Source organism: Chaetodon auriga, chromosome 9, assembly GCF_051107435.1.
Source record: "Chaetodon auriga isolate fChaAug3 chromosome 9, fChaAug3.hap1, whole genome shotgun sequence".
Classification (NCBI taxonomy): Eukaryota; Metazoa; Chordata; class Actinopteri; order Chaetodontiformes; family Chaetodontidae; genus Chaetodon; species Chaetodon auriga.
In genome coordinates this window covers 28,827,601-28,843,651 of record NC_135082.1, presented here as the reverse complement: position 1 = coordinate 28,843,651, position 16,051 = coordinate 28,827,601, and the positions used below count along the sequence as shown (strand labels likewise).

At 49.0% G+C, this 16,051-nt stretch overlaps 1 protein-coding gene across 1 annotated transcript in view; it reads right to left on the bottom strand.

Moving 5' to 3' along the window:
- Positions 1-16,051, bottom strand: part of abca1b (ATP-binding cassette, sub-family A (ABC1), member 1B) — a 45,564-nt gene that overhangs the window by 25,382 nt on the left and 4,131 nt on the right. Inside the window, exons 3-15 of the mRNA XM_076738947.1 lie at positions 15,405-15,498; positions 11,164-11,305; positions 10,621-10,739; positions 8,349-8,470; positions 8,020-8,223; positions 6,737-6,826; positions 4,065-4,305; positions 3,388-3,527; positions 3,197-3,313; positions 2,479-2,673; positions 1,838-2,043; positions 706-882; positions 398-620 (exon numbers count right to left, since the gene is read on the bottom strand). Coding sequence (XP_076595062.1) covers positions 398-620; positions 706-882; positions 1,838-2,043; positions 2,479-2,673; positions 3,197-3,313; positions 3,388-3,527; positions 4,065-4,305; positions 6,737-6,826; positions 8,020-8,223; positions 8,349-8,470; positions 10,621-10,739; positions 11,164-11,305; positions 15,405-15,498 — 2,070 coding nt within the window. The remainder of the gene's footprint in view (positions 1-397; positions 621-705; positions 883-1,837; positions 2,044-2,478; positions 2,674-3,196; positions 3,314-3,387; positions 3,528-4,064; positions 4,306-6,736; positions 6,827-8,019; positions 8,224-8,348; positions 8,471-10,620; positions 10,740-11,163; positions 11,306-15,404; positions 15,499-16,051) is intronic.

Below are 16,051 nucleotides of genomic sequence, written 5' to 3'. Positions count from 1 at the left end.
TCAGCAGAAGCTCTTTTACCCACCCTGACGGCCATTTTGGTGTGTTTTAGGTCTTACTTACCAAATACCAGCTTTATTTACTGTACTAAAGTACTGACAGACTTTCTGAATCATCACTATGAACACAAACCGTCACACTCCAGAATTCAAAGATTCACTTTATCTTCACATCAGAAAAAGAAAAGCAAAAGTTTTTTCTGAACACAGTTTCAGACTAACTCATTATTGATTAACTGTTGCAGCTCTATCTTTGATGAATCCCCCAAATATGGTGCATTATATAAAATGCTTATTAAAAAATGCTTATAAGAGGATCCTTTATTGCTCCCGAGGGTAAATTTGGGTTTAATTATTTGGAATTATGTATTGACAGGTTTGCTGTGTCCCCTGTCGTCACCTTGAGCAGCAGAACCAGCAGTCCCGCGCTGATCAGCAGAGGAATCAGGCTGCTGATGAACCAACTGAACCACAGGATGCCGTTATTCAGTCCCATAATCCTCATGGTCTCCTTCAGCCTCGCCTCCTTCTCATAGACCACGCTCTTCAGGATGATCGCCACAGAGTACATCCAGGCCAGAGTCATGAAGAGAGGCATGGAGCGGCTCATCACCCTCAGGAAACTGAGACAGAGGACATGAGACAAAGGTCACGAGCGTGAGACTCAAACTCAAACCAGAGCGGCTGGAAGGCTGCCTGCACTCTTACATGTCATCTACGTAGCAGGGATACGGCATCTGCTGGATGTAGACGCCCGTCTTCTCCTTGGTGCCCGTCATCGCTCTGATGATGCCTTGCTCAATAACGTCCTGCAGGTACGAGAACCCACCCCAGATGTACCGCATGTCCTCAAACGGGTCGGCGCGAGGACCTGGGTCCCAGTACCTGAAGACGAGGAGGGACAGGCAGACAGAAATAAAGTCTCGTTGGTTTGATGAAGAGCTGCTGGAGGTGAAAGTGGGTCAGCTCATCTCTAACAGGACGATGAAGGAAATCTTTGCGCTCGCCTCGGTCTAACAGAGAACTCTCCGCTTCATACTTCCTGTCTCGACATTAGACTCCCTCCAGGTGTGTATCCAAGTGGATGTGAAACGGAGAGTTTGGGAAATGATGACATCATCACCTTAATTCATGCATGCCCTTTGTTCCTTTGCGTCATGAGCACATTGGCCTGAACCAACAATGGCGTTTGTTTACATTTGAGCATTACGCGGCTGTGTGCCAGGAAGGTGTTCAATGATGAAGGGGAACAGGTGTCAGGTAACGAGGAATGAATAATTAACTTACTAACTAACTAACTTACTACTGTTTGTGTTTTTAAGTTTCTACCAGCAAAGGAGAATAAGCTGAGTGTGCACACATCACTGTCGCCATCTACTGGCCTAGTGGACTTCTTTTTGGATTGTTTTTGTGTTCCACAGTGCACAGAGACATTCTGTGGACAGAATTTGTTTTTTAAATGGACGAGGACAATATCAGCTGTGTAGACCAGAATCGATGAACTTTAGCGGTGATGCTATGTGGATTTAGGTACCTGTTTCAGGTTCTGTTTCCAATATTTATGCTAAGCTAAGGCAACCAGGTGCTGGCTGTGTCTTGATTTTAGCATACAGACATGAAGAGTGGAATCAGTCTGAACATCTGCCTCTCAGTGCTTTTTGTTGTGTGGACCGGACGTTTGTCCTGAAATGGTTCCCACAACGACTGCATACAAACGCATTTCACTATCAGCTGTTGATTTTATTGGAGTGATTTCAGGGTCACTGAGGTCGTTCTCACCATTCAGGAACACTTTCATGGGTGTGTGTGTGTGTGTGTGTGTGTGTGTGTGTGTCCTTACGCGTCTTTGATCTTATTGGTCCGCTCCACATTGTCGATGTCCATGCGGATCTTGTAGTTGAGTTTGGGCGGCAGCTCGGTTGCATTGGGCTCGATGTCTGGGAAGACGATCCCCGCCCAGAACTTCCTGTCCTCCAGCAGCACCATGGACTGGTTGACCAGTCGTTCCTCGCTTGAGACCGGCTCCAGTTTGTCCAGGTTCACACACTGTCACGCACACACAGACAGAGGTCTGGTCATGTGATCTTTACCTGCCAATCACAGCTTGTCACCGTATGCTCTGCACAGCCCACCTGGTCACTGGCAGTGATAATTCAGTACTGATGACCTTTCTAACAAAGTGATGTGATAGCAGGAAGTCTTCACGTTCCACCCAAACGGTAAATGTTACTGCGAACGGCTGCATGTGAAGGTAATCTGAAGGACAACAGGTCGTAACCTGAGGACTGACCCTGATCCAACATCCAAACCTAAATCTAATCTCAACACTAAAACATGTCGGGATCACCCCTGCGGTCCCCACAACAGCAGCGAGATCCAGGTTGGCGTCCTCACAAGGTTTACCCAGATCTCCGTGCTTCAATGATTGTGTTTTAGCTGCAGGTGTGTGCAGGCTGGGCGTCTGCGGCCTTCAGCACTGACCTCCATGAAGCGGGAGATGCTCATGATGGCCTGGTCGGTCTCATTGAACACCTCCCTCCAGGTGATGGCGCTGCCCGGCGGCCGCGGGTCCTCTGCCTGCTTGGACAGGAAGTTGGAGATGTCGGCCACGGTCCAGTCGGTGTCGGCCAGCTGAGCGTGGAAGAAGCTGGCAGTGACGTTGTTCTTCAGCAGGGTCTGAATGGTCAGATAGGATTTGATTTTACTGATCGACTGAAGACCAATCAGTTCACAGCAGATCTAAAATAACGTGATTACTCCACACTGAAATGACTGAATGCACTGTTGGACAGGCGACCACTGATCAATCTGATCAATTATTCTGAACAGGACGCCAAACTATGAGCTGGGGGGAACATCTAAGCCCTGAACTGTGACTGAAGATGGAACAAAGACCCTTTTTGGTTGTTCCTCTTTGCTGTTATCCACCTTTTCATGTGCTGAGGTTTATATGTGTGTGTGGTCTCAAACTGTTGTTTTTGTGTGGAACTCAGTGAGACCACAGAACACCGTGAGGCATCCAACAGCGAGTGAAGGCTAGAGAGTAAAGAACACAGCATCAGGAGTGAGACTAGACAATAAAGGAGGGAAGCAAAAAGAATAAAGAATAGAAATAATCAAAAAAACAACGAATGAAAAAGGAATAAATGATGAAAAATAATGAACAGAACAGGTGAGGTGGTGGGCGGAGCCTGTTTACCCTGATCACGTCCATCTGCTCGCTGTTCTCCATGAAGTTCCAGACCTTGGGTCTCATCTCTTCCCACATCCCACCCAGGTCCCTGAACACACCGAGCTCCTGGAAAGTCCGGTTCACCTGAACACACCACAAACATCCTCAGTCCTGTTCTTAATGAATGCAGGTGAGACACACAGGAAGTGATGTCATACCTCGTGAATGACCCTCTGGGTGGCGGGGGTGTGGGGAGTGTACAGAATCTTCCCCATCAGCAGAGGCTTCAGAGCCTGCCAGATCATCCTGGACATCGGGTTTGAGTCCATGTCCCTCACCAGACTGTTACAGTATGGAGCTGGACGCAAAGACAAGGACAGAGACACAGAGGTCAGTCCTGATTGGTTCGTTTTTTCCGTTGATCTTATTTCAGATTTGTTTTCTCAGTTTGCTCGACGACTCTAAACACTACAATACCCATGAGCCTCGGCTGCTGTTATGGGAAAGACGGCAGTCAGAGGTGGGAACGTTTAAACCCGCCGCCGGGCAAAAATAAACCCGATGTTTTCTGATTCTTTCAAACGAAAAGAAACTTCTTGACTTCCTTGCAGCTGGACGCCAGGAGGCTCCACCTGTCCGTCACACCTGAAACGATCAGCAGCTGCTTTATGCATCTCAGACGGTTCGAAGCTGCCCAGCGTTTGTTTCATGGTACATCTCGATGACTGACATGACCAAAGCTGTACGAGAGCGGCGAGTCACTGAGTGCATTTAGAACCAGATCCACCACAACAACGGCCGACTGGTTTTTTCAGCCTAAAGTGGGAATCAAACCTGTAGCAGCATAACTGCACCAGCAGGCCGACCGGCCACACCGTCAAGCACCGGGACTCACTGGAGGAGTTGTCGTACAGCGCCGCCGGCTCGTCCTCGCTGCTGTTGTGGTTTCCAAACAGAGCCTTGTAGTTGCTGTCCTCGTACCAGTTGAGGGATTTGATCTGCAGGCCGCCCCCTTCAGGGTGACCGCACACGATCCTGGAGACCGCCTGGTACATGGCGCTGGGTGACGAAGTGGCATTCTTGGTCAGGAAGATGATCTCGTTCCTCAGGTCGATCCAGCTCTTCATACTGGCCAACTGGATGACAAACAGAGAGGGCACTGGTTAGACTGGTCAGAGACTCCGCAGGTAACACGTGCTGTTTGGTGGCTGAGCAGATCTGACATGGACCAGGTCTCACTGGCATGCTCGGTGGATGCTGTGGGACGGACGTTTCTTCCCGTTTGCAGCGTTTACACCTGCAAGCGAGCACACCTCAGTTACCTTCAGTGTATTCTACGAGCCAGAGACCATCAAAGGAAACTAAAGCAAAGACGTCACATGATGCTTTTAAAGACGTCCAGAATAAATGTGACAAAATAATGGCTGACAGCCAATTGTGTCATAACTTCCTGTCGACTCTTAATCCGACTGATGAGCTCAGAGGTCGCCACGTTCTTTCTACTGACGGCAGCAGAAACCATCCAATGAACAAAACCATTCTGAAATAGAACACGGAAACTACAAACAATCAGTCATCTGGTACAGGTCGGCAGAGACACGCTCACAAAGAGCACTTGAGCACAACACCACTCTTTCACAATAAAAGCAGGGGTTTTCATGTTTTTGGTACTCAGTGTACTCAGCACCAATAATACTCTAATGAAGTATTATTACTTTTAATACAAGCTGCTGTCCTGCATTCAAACTGTTACTGATTGTATGTTCAGCAGCAAAATGTTCAAACAGAAATGTCTGTCGTGATCGTGAAGCTGAGTGTCACTGTTAAAACCTCGTATCTCCAGATATGAGGGTTAGTTGGGGAAGAAAAGAGGAAAAGAGTTCCTGAAAAGTTTTACTTGACGGCAGCAGTTTTTTTCTGCAGCGTCAGCAGTGACTCCAGCCGTCAGACACACTTAGTGAGCTGAGGAGTTCAGCAGCTTCAGGAGGAAGAGGAAGAGGAAGAGGTGGAGGTTACTGCAGGTCGACACTTTAATGAACAGCAGCAGAAGTGAAACGGTCACAGAGCGACTCTGACGTAGTTAAAGCTTTCGTTCTTCACGCGGGTTTGACCTGAGACGAAGCTCAAGGCTTGATCGTGACTGAACTCCTCAGGACACTTTCTGCCAATCACTGCGAAACATGGACGGTCCTGGAGCGACTTGGTCCGGCCTCACAAATACTTTCACCTGACGGAGATCATTCGATCTCTCAATCCACAGAGAGCTAAAGACCCGAGCTGTGTTTGCTCTGGAAAAGGTCTGTGAACGGTTTATTGATTAATCAGCATATTGATCTACGATGAGATGAAAACTATTTACTGTATCCTGGAAGTTCACACACGCTCACACGCTCACACACACAGACAGACAGACAGACACACTCACACTCACACTCACACACACACACACACACACACACACACACACATCCTGTTCCTGACTCAGCATCAACATAAACCAAACAAAACAGCAGTCACATGTTTTCAATTTAGCCCAGTGTGTGTGTGTGTGTGTGTGTGTGTGTGTGTGTGTGTGTGTGTGTGTGTGTGTGTGTGTGTGTGTGCGTGCGTGTGATAACCTCGGGGTGAAAAAACAACAAACTAGGTTTTTCTGACTGAACTTTACTCTGATGATCAGACTCCCCAACAGCTGAAGAGGAGCTGAAATACAACAAACAGATTCCCAGTCTGTCCCCTGTCCACTCCCAGTCTGTCCCCAGTCCACTCCCAGTCTGTGCCCATTCTGTCCACTCCCAATCTGTCCCCAGCCCATTCCCAGTCTGTGTCCATTCTGTCCCCAGTCCACTCCCAGTCTGTCCCCAGTCTGTCCCCAGTCTATCCCCAGTCCACTCCCAGTCTGTCCACAGTCCACTCCCAGTCTGTCCTCAGTTCATTCCCAGTCTGTCCACAGTCCACTCCCAGTCTGTCCCCAGTCCACTCCCAGTCCACTCCCTGTCCACTCCCAGTCTGTCCCCAGTCCACTCCCAGTCCACTCCCAGTCTATCCCCAGTCCACTCCCAGTCCACTCCCAGTCTGTCTCCAGTCCACTCCCAGTCTGTCCCCAGTCTGTCCAGTCAGTAGAGCTGAGGAGTCGATGTCTTGACCACTGAATTAAATGTAATAATCACATTGCACTGAATGCTAATATTGATTATTAGTAGAGCTCTCAGTGGAGCTCTCAGAGCGCCGCTGTGACCTCCGACATGGCGGCTGAAGGCATCGCGTCTCAGCGGGACACTGAGCAGGACGCAGATGAGCGCTGAGTGTTTGTTGTTTGTTCAGACTGGTGTTTTCTGTGAAGTGAAAACCTGCTGAGACGTCTGAGTCTTTGTTCAGCTGGAGCTCGTGTGTCTCTGCTGCAGGAAAACAGCTTTTATGTGGACACAAAGACGCACGGAGACATTCGGAGCTGCCAAGTAAACCCAGTGGCCTCAGTGTGCTGCTGGTGTAGGCTGGAGACTGACACTTCTGTCCACTGGAGGACACATCTGATTTGACGTAATGACATCACACAGGTGTGTTCCTTACCTCGACTGCGAGCGACCCCAGACTGTCCAGGAGGTTGTTGGTCGCCCTGGCAACCTGTCTGATGGCCTCGGGGTCGGACGTCACGTCCCTCTGAGGACACAAAGAGACATTTCAGTTCCCGGCTTTGGTTGTGCGTCTTGCTGTGGGAGACGTGAATTTAAGAACCTTCGTTTTCATGTACGTTTTCTATAAGCGAACTGATCTGAGAGCAGATCTTCGGCCTTCACTCAAGTTTGTTTCCACAACATAAAATCTGTCCTGTGTTCAGATCTGTGCGATCGGGACGGCGTGCTCGACGCCGTGGAGGGCTCCTATAGGCTGATCTTTCATCACTGATCAGGTCTGGTCCTGAGCCCGTCTCTGACAACTCTGTCTTCGTTGGAGTCGCTCGTCAAAAGGAAGGAGGCCTCGCTGACGCACTGCTCGCTCTCAGCCCCTACAAACCACCAAACGGGTCCCCAGGCTACGAAAACTGAGACTGTAAAGAGCAGGCAGGCTGAGACACGCCTCCTCCCACACACACATAACACACTAAACACACCAAACACACCTGAAGCCAGGTGAACACGCCCTCCTTCACCCACAAGACTCACAGCACAGCTCACCGTTTTCACAACTTAAAGCTTAAAGACGTCCCAGGAGCGAGACTCTTTGTGTCTCACGTGATGAGCTGAAGACATTAAAGACTCTTCTGTCCGTCCAACCTGTTTGAACATGAGTCCTGTTGAGTGACTCGACTGCGTGAACGTACTTCATGTGGATTTTTTTATCGTCTCAGAGACATTCATGTATTCACTGAGCTGTGTTCACTGTGTCAAACTGTCCAGTTTGACTCGAGGACAGAGGACAGTCTCACAAATGTACAAACTTCACAGGTTACAATTCAAATGACACCAACATTTCCTGATTTTAAAGACACGAAACAGTTCGATGGATTCTGTTCGTAAAGCCAACGTGACGGTTTGTTTTGATGGATTTCTTCTTCTGCTGGTTGAACCCAGGATATTTTTACATGTTCTACTCCAACTCTAAACAGCCTGAAACGTCACCCAAGAATCAATGTGTTCACTGACAGCAGCTTCATCTCCTTCCTCTGTTCCACTGATTCTAAAACAGTCATGTGACCTCGCCGTTCGTTTCAGCGACTCTTTGATACCTAAACCAGAGCAGCCGATCATCTACCGTGATCAATATGATCAGAAATAAAGTTTGATTAAACGTCTCCCACAGCTTTGTGTTTACACACATTCCCACCAATCAGAGCTCAGCAGGTGTGTTTTTACCTGGATGGGTTTGAAGAAGTCCACGTTGTTCAGGAAGTGCTCCTCGGCGTGGTTCAGCCAGACGGGAGGGGCCTGACAGATGACTTCCTGCACCAGCATCGACACCTGCGGGTCCGAGATCGTCACAAAGTCTCCAAGACTCCACTTGCCCCCCTTTCTGGGACACATGTCCCGCAGATGGACACCGAATCCTTTCAGGAGGACCTGACACAGATGACAAAGAGCGGATCAAAGGTTGGGTTCAGGCGACTGAGGTTTGTTCCACCTTTACCTGACGCGTGCTTCCTGTTTCAGCCTGCTCGTACTGAGCGCGTTCACAGCGTCCTCACCTTCTCCAGGTTGATGCCGGCCTCTCTGATCTGCTGCACGCTGTGTTCGGGGAAGGAGGTGTTTCTCAGCAGAAAGCTGGACAGAGTCTCATTGTCTCGTAGGAAATGCTTCAACTTGAAGCCTGAGAGAGAAAAAACAGAGCAGAGTTTGTGTGTCCTCAGAGGAACTGACCCCCCCCCCCCCCGTCCTCACATCACCACAACTGTCCAATCAGTGAGTCACACGTCAGTCATGTGACTTTATGTTTCCGAACCAGCACCGAGACTCAACACTGGATCGCTTTTTCTGTCCAGACCAGATGGACTGGAGTCCAGGTGAGACACACCTGAGGCGGGAAGTGATGGCCATATTTGGCTGCCAGCTGGAGCAGATAAAAGACGAGAGGTTTACACACAGACCAGAGTCACCTTTGTCTCAGCTGCATGTCCTCACATGTCTGCAGGACAAACGTTCCATCACAGCAGCTACCTGCATCTACTGGACAAAGCCCCCCCCCCCCCTTCTGCAGGTTCAAACACGCAGCTGTGGAGAGACAAACCTGTAGAAAGTGTTCATCAGTCACATGACTGATCACACACTTCCTGTTTTCTCTCCTGATGTTTGGAGGTCAGTCGTGGACTTGACAGCAGTCAGGACTTCAGCCAATGAAGACACGTTGACACAGAGTGAGCTGCAGCGTGCAGGAGGAAGCTGAGAGCTTTATTTCTCCGCCAGCTGAAGCTCAACAGATCCTGAAGTCACGTCCCCACACTGAAGGCTCACAGCTTCTGTCTGATGCATCAAAGGATCCATCAGCAGCGTCAGTGACAGCAAACAGCTCCTTTGCTCAAACATGATGAAAAACCTCGAGTGCTTCGTCACTTCCTCATCTTCGTCGCTTCCTCATCTTTCCAAATCTTCACTGGCCTGGAGGTACAGAGGCCTCACGGGGACAAAAGCAGACTCCAGGAGGAGCTGAGGTGAACTCACGCTTTTAGTGACGGGTCACGGGACACGCTGAGCTGTCTGACATCAGCAGCTCAGAGTGATGTGATTGGTCAAATGAGGAGCAGTTTCCTCTGAGAGCTCCAACAGAGAAACATGTCGGCTTCAATCAGAAAGTCCACATTATTAAACGATTTCAATTATCAAACGACACAGACGACATCAGCAGCAGAGAGGAGCCCACTCTCAGCCAATCAACATTCAGGGGCACCACGGGGGGCCAGTCAGACTCCAGGAGTAACTCCTCTGGGTCTGAACGTAGAAGAACCTGGAAGGCTTTGGTTCAGTTTCCACCAGAACCCCGAAGTGTTCCACAAAATACAATAATAAGAATTCAATGAAAATCATGAATAAAACATGAAAAACATACAAAACTGAAGTGTTAAAGCTGCTTATTATCAACGTTCTTCCACCAGTTTCAGCTCTTTGTGGTCTGAAACAAACCTTCATGTTCTCCAAGAACCTGAAGGCAACTGATCCAGGTTCAGATGTGATCTGGTCTCACATCTCCAGTGTTTGTTCAGCTGCACAAAGGCACGCTTGAACCCGGCGACGCTCAGCGTGATGCCGCCAAGCGATGAGTGAGACGCCATGCTGACCGCCGCCCGCTGAGGCCGAGTTCTCTGACCCCGATGTCTCCACTGAACCTATGCAACAGCTCGGGGCTGCACCGAACTCTGACCAGGTGAGATCACCCGAGAAGGCTGGGACAGGTAAACCTGCCGCGGCTCGCCTCTCCGCCCACGCTCACATGGCATCGGCTCCTTCTTCTCACAAATCAAAAGACGAGAGTTTGTGTGATCAGATGTGATTAAAGGGAATAAAGGGCAGAAATGTGCTGAAGCCCCATCAAGGGAGGAGGAGGACAGCCAGCAGGTCGGAGCAGGTAGAGAAAAGAAACGCCCCCCACGGCGAGCTAAAAGTGCAAATTAACACACAAAGGAGCAAAATTCTTTTTGTTCAATGAGGCTGAAAAAATCCAGCAGCAGAGGAGGGACGGCTGAAAACCTGCAGCTGAATGGAACTGGATCCAGCACGACACAGTTTATCAGCTTTCATCCAACTCTGACCTTCACTGCTTCACTTCTTTGAGATGAATCATTCAGTGGAAACCATCATGAACCAATAAGGCCAGAGCCCAAAGTTTCACGTATTCATTTTTGACTAAAATGAATCATTAGCTGCATCAATAACCCATTGATCTGCTGCAGCACCAGGTGACGACTTGTCTTTATTTGGTCTTATATAACTTACATTCAGCGAGACCCAAAGGAACCCAGTTCCTACCTGATTGGCTGTTCTGCAGCACCTGCAGAGCCTGAGCCAGCTCCTTAAATCCATCCAGGTTCTTATCGTCCTGACTGTACAGAAGAATCTTCTTGGCGTCCGAAAACAGACGAGAAATTCTGAAGAGAAAACAGAGAATCAACAAACTGTGAGCGTCTGACACGTGAAGGACCTGCAGAATGAGGTGTTTGATCGAGTCTGGCTGACTGAAGGGAGCTGAAGTGTGCTCGCTTCCACTGCAAACTGTCAAAGTTAGAAACATGTCAAGTGTTTGTCTGTGAGATGTGCTGGAGTTCAAAGAGTCAGTTGAAGCCGTTGGAAGAGTCAAGCTCTTTCAGATCTCAGTGAAAACCTTCAGTTGGAGTCAGAGGAAGAGCCGAACTCCAAAGGCTGTTCCTTCAACAATAAGCTGAAACTACAATCAAGACAAAATGTGGAAAACTTCATTCTTTCTTTGACAGCAGCCTTTCTCAACGAAACACAAGCATTTTTTTAGAATAAGAATCTCAGTTCTGAGGACACTGAGATCACATTTCGCCTCACATGGAGCCGTTGAAGTTGCCGACGACGCCCGGAGACTCGCCCGGCGTTGGGTTTCTGAAGCAGGGGTTGTTGGCGTTGCAGAGGATTCCCTGAAGCCAGGGCAGCGTGCCGGCCGACGGCATCGCCTTGTTGGGAAAATGACCTGCAGACAGAGAAAACCAAATCAGGAAGTGACTCGGTGCTTCGCGCAGTCAGAACATCTTATACGAAAGCATCAAAGCAACCCCTGAAGACTTCTGTTTGACTACAGACAGCAAATGTCTCGTTCTCAAACACGACCTGACCACAGTCACCACGACTGTCGGCCATTTTTTAGACTCAGAGGAGACGCGGGACCACACGCCTGCCCTTCTTACTAAACTCACGTGATCCAACGTGACTTCAGAAAAAGACAAACATGGAGGCGGACGGTCCTCACAGGCTGGTTCCACCTGTGCGTGCGTGTTTTACACCACATCAAAGATGAGGAAAAACCTGGCTGACAATCACAACCAGCCGCAGGTCAGCTGGACAGAAAGCTTTATTCTCATTGGCTACTGCAGGCTGTGGTATTTACAGTTCAAAATGGTTGAGTTGAGGTGATCTGTTCAGAGAGTCTGGAGGGTCAATTAGATCCAGAATCTTGTCCTGCGGTGTGGAACGAGCACGGGACTCCTACTTCCTGTTACAGAATGTGGGACTGCAAGAGTTCTTCATTTGTCATTAATGGGTCGTCTGCTGAGTATTTTCTTGATGTTGCTCCAGTACGTGATCGATTGTTGAGACGTCTGTCAAGCAGTCGCAGTAACGTCTTCAAACGTGTTGTCTCTGGTCCTTTCAGGCCTCTGTGGAGACGCAGGAACGTCTCCCTCTAATGTGTTTTCCAGTCTTGTTCCCGCCAGTCCAGTTTCCTGACCCTCCTGAAGAGGGATCTCGCTCTCTGTCTCTTCCTCAGCTTCCTCCTGTTTTCATCTTCCTCTCTGAGGACGAGCAGACGGTCGCGGACAGTCGGACGTTTGAAACGATAGCACACGTGTTTGTGAGGACACACGTGTTGTTTCCAGCAGCTCAGTCAGGTTTAATCTGAAAGATGCTGAGGAGGGTTCATCTTTATCTTCCTGCTGCGTTGGAACAAACCATACGTTCACCTGGACACACCGCAGGTAGATAACCTGCGATTGGTCTGTTATCGCCCGCCGCGGAGCATCAGCGGCAGCCGGCGCGGGAGAAGAAGAGCGAACCGAGGGTGGAGGCAGGCAGGCCTACGACCTTTACCCCCACCCGTTTGTGTTGAGCGAAGAAGCTGCAATCAGAACCTTTAAGACTGCCAGCTGGCCTCTTTCTAATCAAAACAGAGATAAGATAAGCGCAGAGCTGCAGATTCACGAGTTCACGACCGGCTTCACTCTGCAGCCGAGCCGCTGATCAAATCAACCTTCACACAAACAGGCTAAACAACACTGAAGCACAACCCGATCGATCGATTAGCATCAAAGTAAACAGCAGCCATGTCAATGATCCATTCATCAATAATCCATTCATTGTTGAGGAATCAAAGCTGTGCTTTATTCTGCGTAGGAGCTGCTGTTTCAGTCACCGTGCTGCAACTAATGACGGTTTTCACGACCGATTCACCTGCAGATTATTCTTCATCTTCATGAATTAGATCGCTGGCGGATTAAAAAAAATGACGGAATGAGAAACAGCAGAGTGAGTCATCCTGTCGTTTGATGTAATGAACGAATGAAAGGAGGCTCTGTGATGTCGACCTGCAGAGAGTTTGATGCCTTTTTATTATTGTCATTATCAACAACATCAACCCGACAAACTCCAGCCCTACACTCACTGAGCCATAGGGTTTTCTCTCCCTGGGTCCATCTGACAGGATCTGAACGTCGTCCCTGGTTCCTCTGGTCCATGAACAGGTTCAGTTCCTTTGCCTTCATTTAATTTCCAGCATTTCAGCAGCAGTTTGAAAACACTGAACGGTGTTTGAGGGCAGCATTAGCAGAAGATCCTCCACACGTGACAGAAAAGTGGTTTTGAACTTTAAATGAGGGACAGTCGTCTACAGGCTGGACGTCAGCCGACATGAATCACAGCAGGTTGATTTTGTGTGAAATATTAACGAGCTCTGGTACAAATTGTCTGTAAAAGGTAAATGTGAACAAAGTGAAACGAGCCCTTGATGTCGTGTAAAACTGGCACGACAGCATCAGTGAAATCTCCTCAGAGCCGCTTTAAACCGACAAGTTTCAACACGCCGGCGCTCGCACGCCGAGTGAATCACAGCACAAATATTCCTCAAGCAGCCGACTGCTGCGGAACTGAAAGCACTTCAGGTCCACAGAGCTTCTGCTTTCAGCTTCCTGAAACCACTTGGACGAGGTTTAATAAGGTCTCGCTTCCAGTCAGACCTCGTCTCTGTTTCCTGCTCTTGAACTCAGGACAGACTCTGCAGCTCGAGCGAGCGGCGAGGCAGAAACTTCAGGCCGCAGAGGAAAAGGGTTCCGGTGCATCGGGTGGTGTTCCTGCACTAAATAACACCGCCCGAAGCATGTTAGATTAATCCCTACGGTAAATGTCAAAGCAGAGGCTCTTAAATGATCCGCAGAAGGTCACAGCTGTCATCAACAACACTTTACTTCATTCCAGCCTTTAGGTGAGGCAACGCTGCTCCACCCCTCTGAAAGGTCAGACAACCTCCACCTCTCTGAAAGGTCAGAACTCCACCTCTCCAGCAGTCCAGACCCTCCACCTCTCCAGCAGTCCAGACCCTCCACCCCTCTAAAAGCTGAGCTGCTGATGCTGACTGACAGGTGAAGCTAACTGATGGGTGAAGCTGACTGAAGCTAACTGACGGGTGAAGCTGACTGACGGGTGAAGCTAACTGACGGGTGAAGCTGACTGACAGGTGAAGCTGACTGACGGGTGAAGCTAACTGACGGGTGAAGCTGACTGAAGCTAACTGACAGGTGAAGCTGACTGACGGGTGAAGCTAACTGACGGGTGAAGCTGACTGACAGGTGAAGCTAACTGACGGGTGAAGCTGACTGAAGCTGACTGACGGGTGAAGCTGACTGAAGCTAACTGACGGGTGAAGCTGACTGAAGCTGACTGACGGGTGAAGCTGACTGACAGGTGAAGCTAACTGACGGGTGAAGCTGACTGAAGCTAACTGACGGGTGAAGCTAACTGACGGGTGAAGCTAACTGACGGGTGAAGCTGACTGAAGCTAACTGACGGGTGAAGCTAACTGACGGGTGAAGCTGACTGAAGCTAACTGACGGGTGAAGCTGACTGACGGGTGAAGCTGACTGACGGGTGAAGCTGAAGGTTTGGAAACCTGTGATTATGTAAGTCCTCTTGACTTTATCTGACCTGAACGCAGTTTGTGACCTTCGCTGGATCTGATAATCATATTACAGCCGGCGATAAAGAGCCATAACTGCACAGATAAATCAACACGAGGAGTTCAAACCAGCTTCATTCAGCATCAGGACGTTTCCTCTGAAATGCTCCAGCCGGCTCGGCGCTTCCTCCAAGGGTCCGATCTTCGATGGATAACTTCTGATCAGGAATCTGTCGAGTGTTCAGAGTCAAACCGACGGCCGATATGGAACGTCGTTAAAGGGTCAGGGTCTGAGCTGGAGCAGATTAAGATCTGATAATCAGGACGGCTGGACCCTCACGTCACTGAATACCTGCAGAAATCCTCCCAGCATGCACCTGGCTCTCCCCATCAGTGTTAAACCACTGTTGTGCCAAAGTGAATTATATTCAGTGGGGTTCCTAATATTTTGACCACATCATGCACATTGACAGGGAGGACAAAAAAACAGAAACAGCTCTGAGTGTAATGTGGTCGAGAACAACAGCAGCTCTGTGGCTGCCATCCAGTCAGCGTCTAACATCTGGTGTCCCTGTCCGTCTGTCTGTCTGTCTGTCTGTCTGTCATTCAGACAGACAGACAGACAGACAGGTGAGGAGAGAGACGGACACACAGACAGTCAGATTTCATTTTCAAAGTTAATAATTGATTATTAATTTTCATTAAGATTTTATGGTCATTGTCTCACAATCAACACCAATCCAGGCTCATGCCATCAGCTCTGTGACTGATGCGCAGAGGATCCCCTGATCCCCCTGATCCACTGAGTTCATGTGAAAAATAACTGGTAGATTTATCAATAATGACAATAACTGCAGCTGATCTCATTAAAGGGCAAAGAAAACATGTCAATAAAGTTTTTTGAACTCACACTCATGTTGTTCGTATGGAGGGTAGTTCAGCCGCACGGTGATGAGGATGAAGAAGATTAAGAGCGGCCAGATGATCTCCACCAGGAGCTGAAGCTGAGGGACGGGAAGAGACAGGAAGCCATTAGTGACACATACGTGCGTGTGTGCGTGCACACACACAGACACACACGCACGCACGCACGCACGCACACACACACACGCACACAGGCGCTCTCTCTCTCTCTCTCATTCATAATAAATGACGAGTCAGCGATCGATCGACTCACTCGAGCTGTAGACCAACATTGTAAAACGGTTTATTTGAACCAAAGCGGAGCTGGTGATGATTGTTGGAGATGAACCAAGAAGGTTTCAGTGAGTTTTATTTGGTTTCTGTCAGTTTGAATGACGTTTGTTTTACGATGTTAAATTAGTGTTTTTGTGAATGGAGTCTGGTGCTTTGAACAGAGCGATGAAACAGCTGCTTCTGGTCAAACTCAAAGGTTCTTCCTCTTGAACAGAAGGTGTAACTGTGCAGGAACCCTCTCCATCATGCTTATTAGAACAAAATGAGCTGTCAGTGGGTAAAACAAACACTCTGAGTGGACAAACATTGACGGTGTGGACATGTGGACCAGCATCAACTGGAAACTCTGCACATGACGTC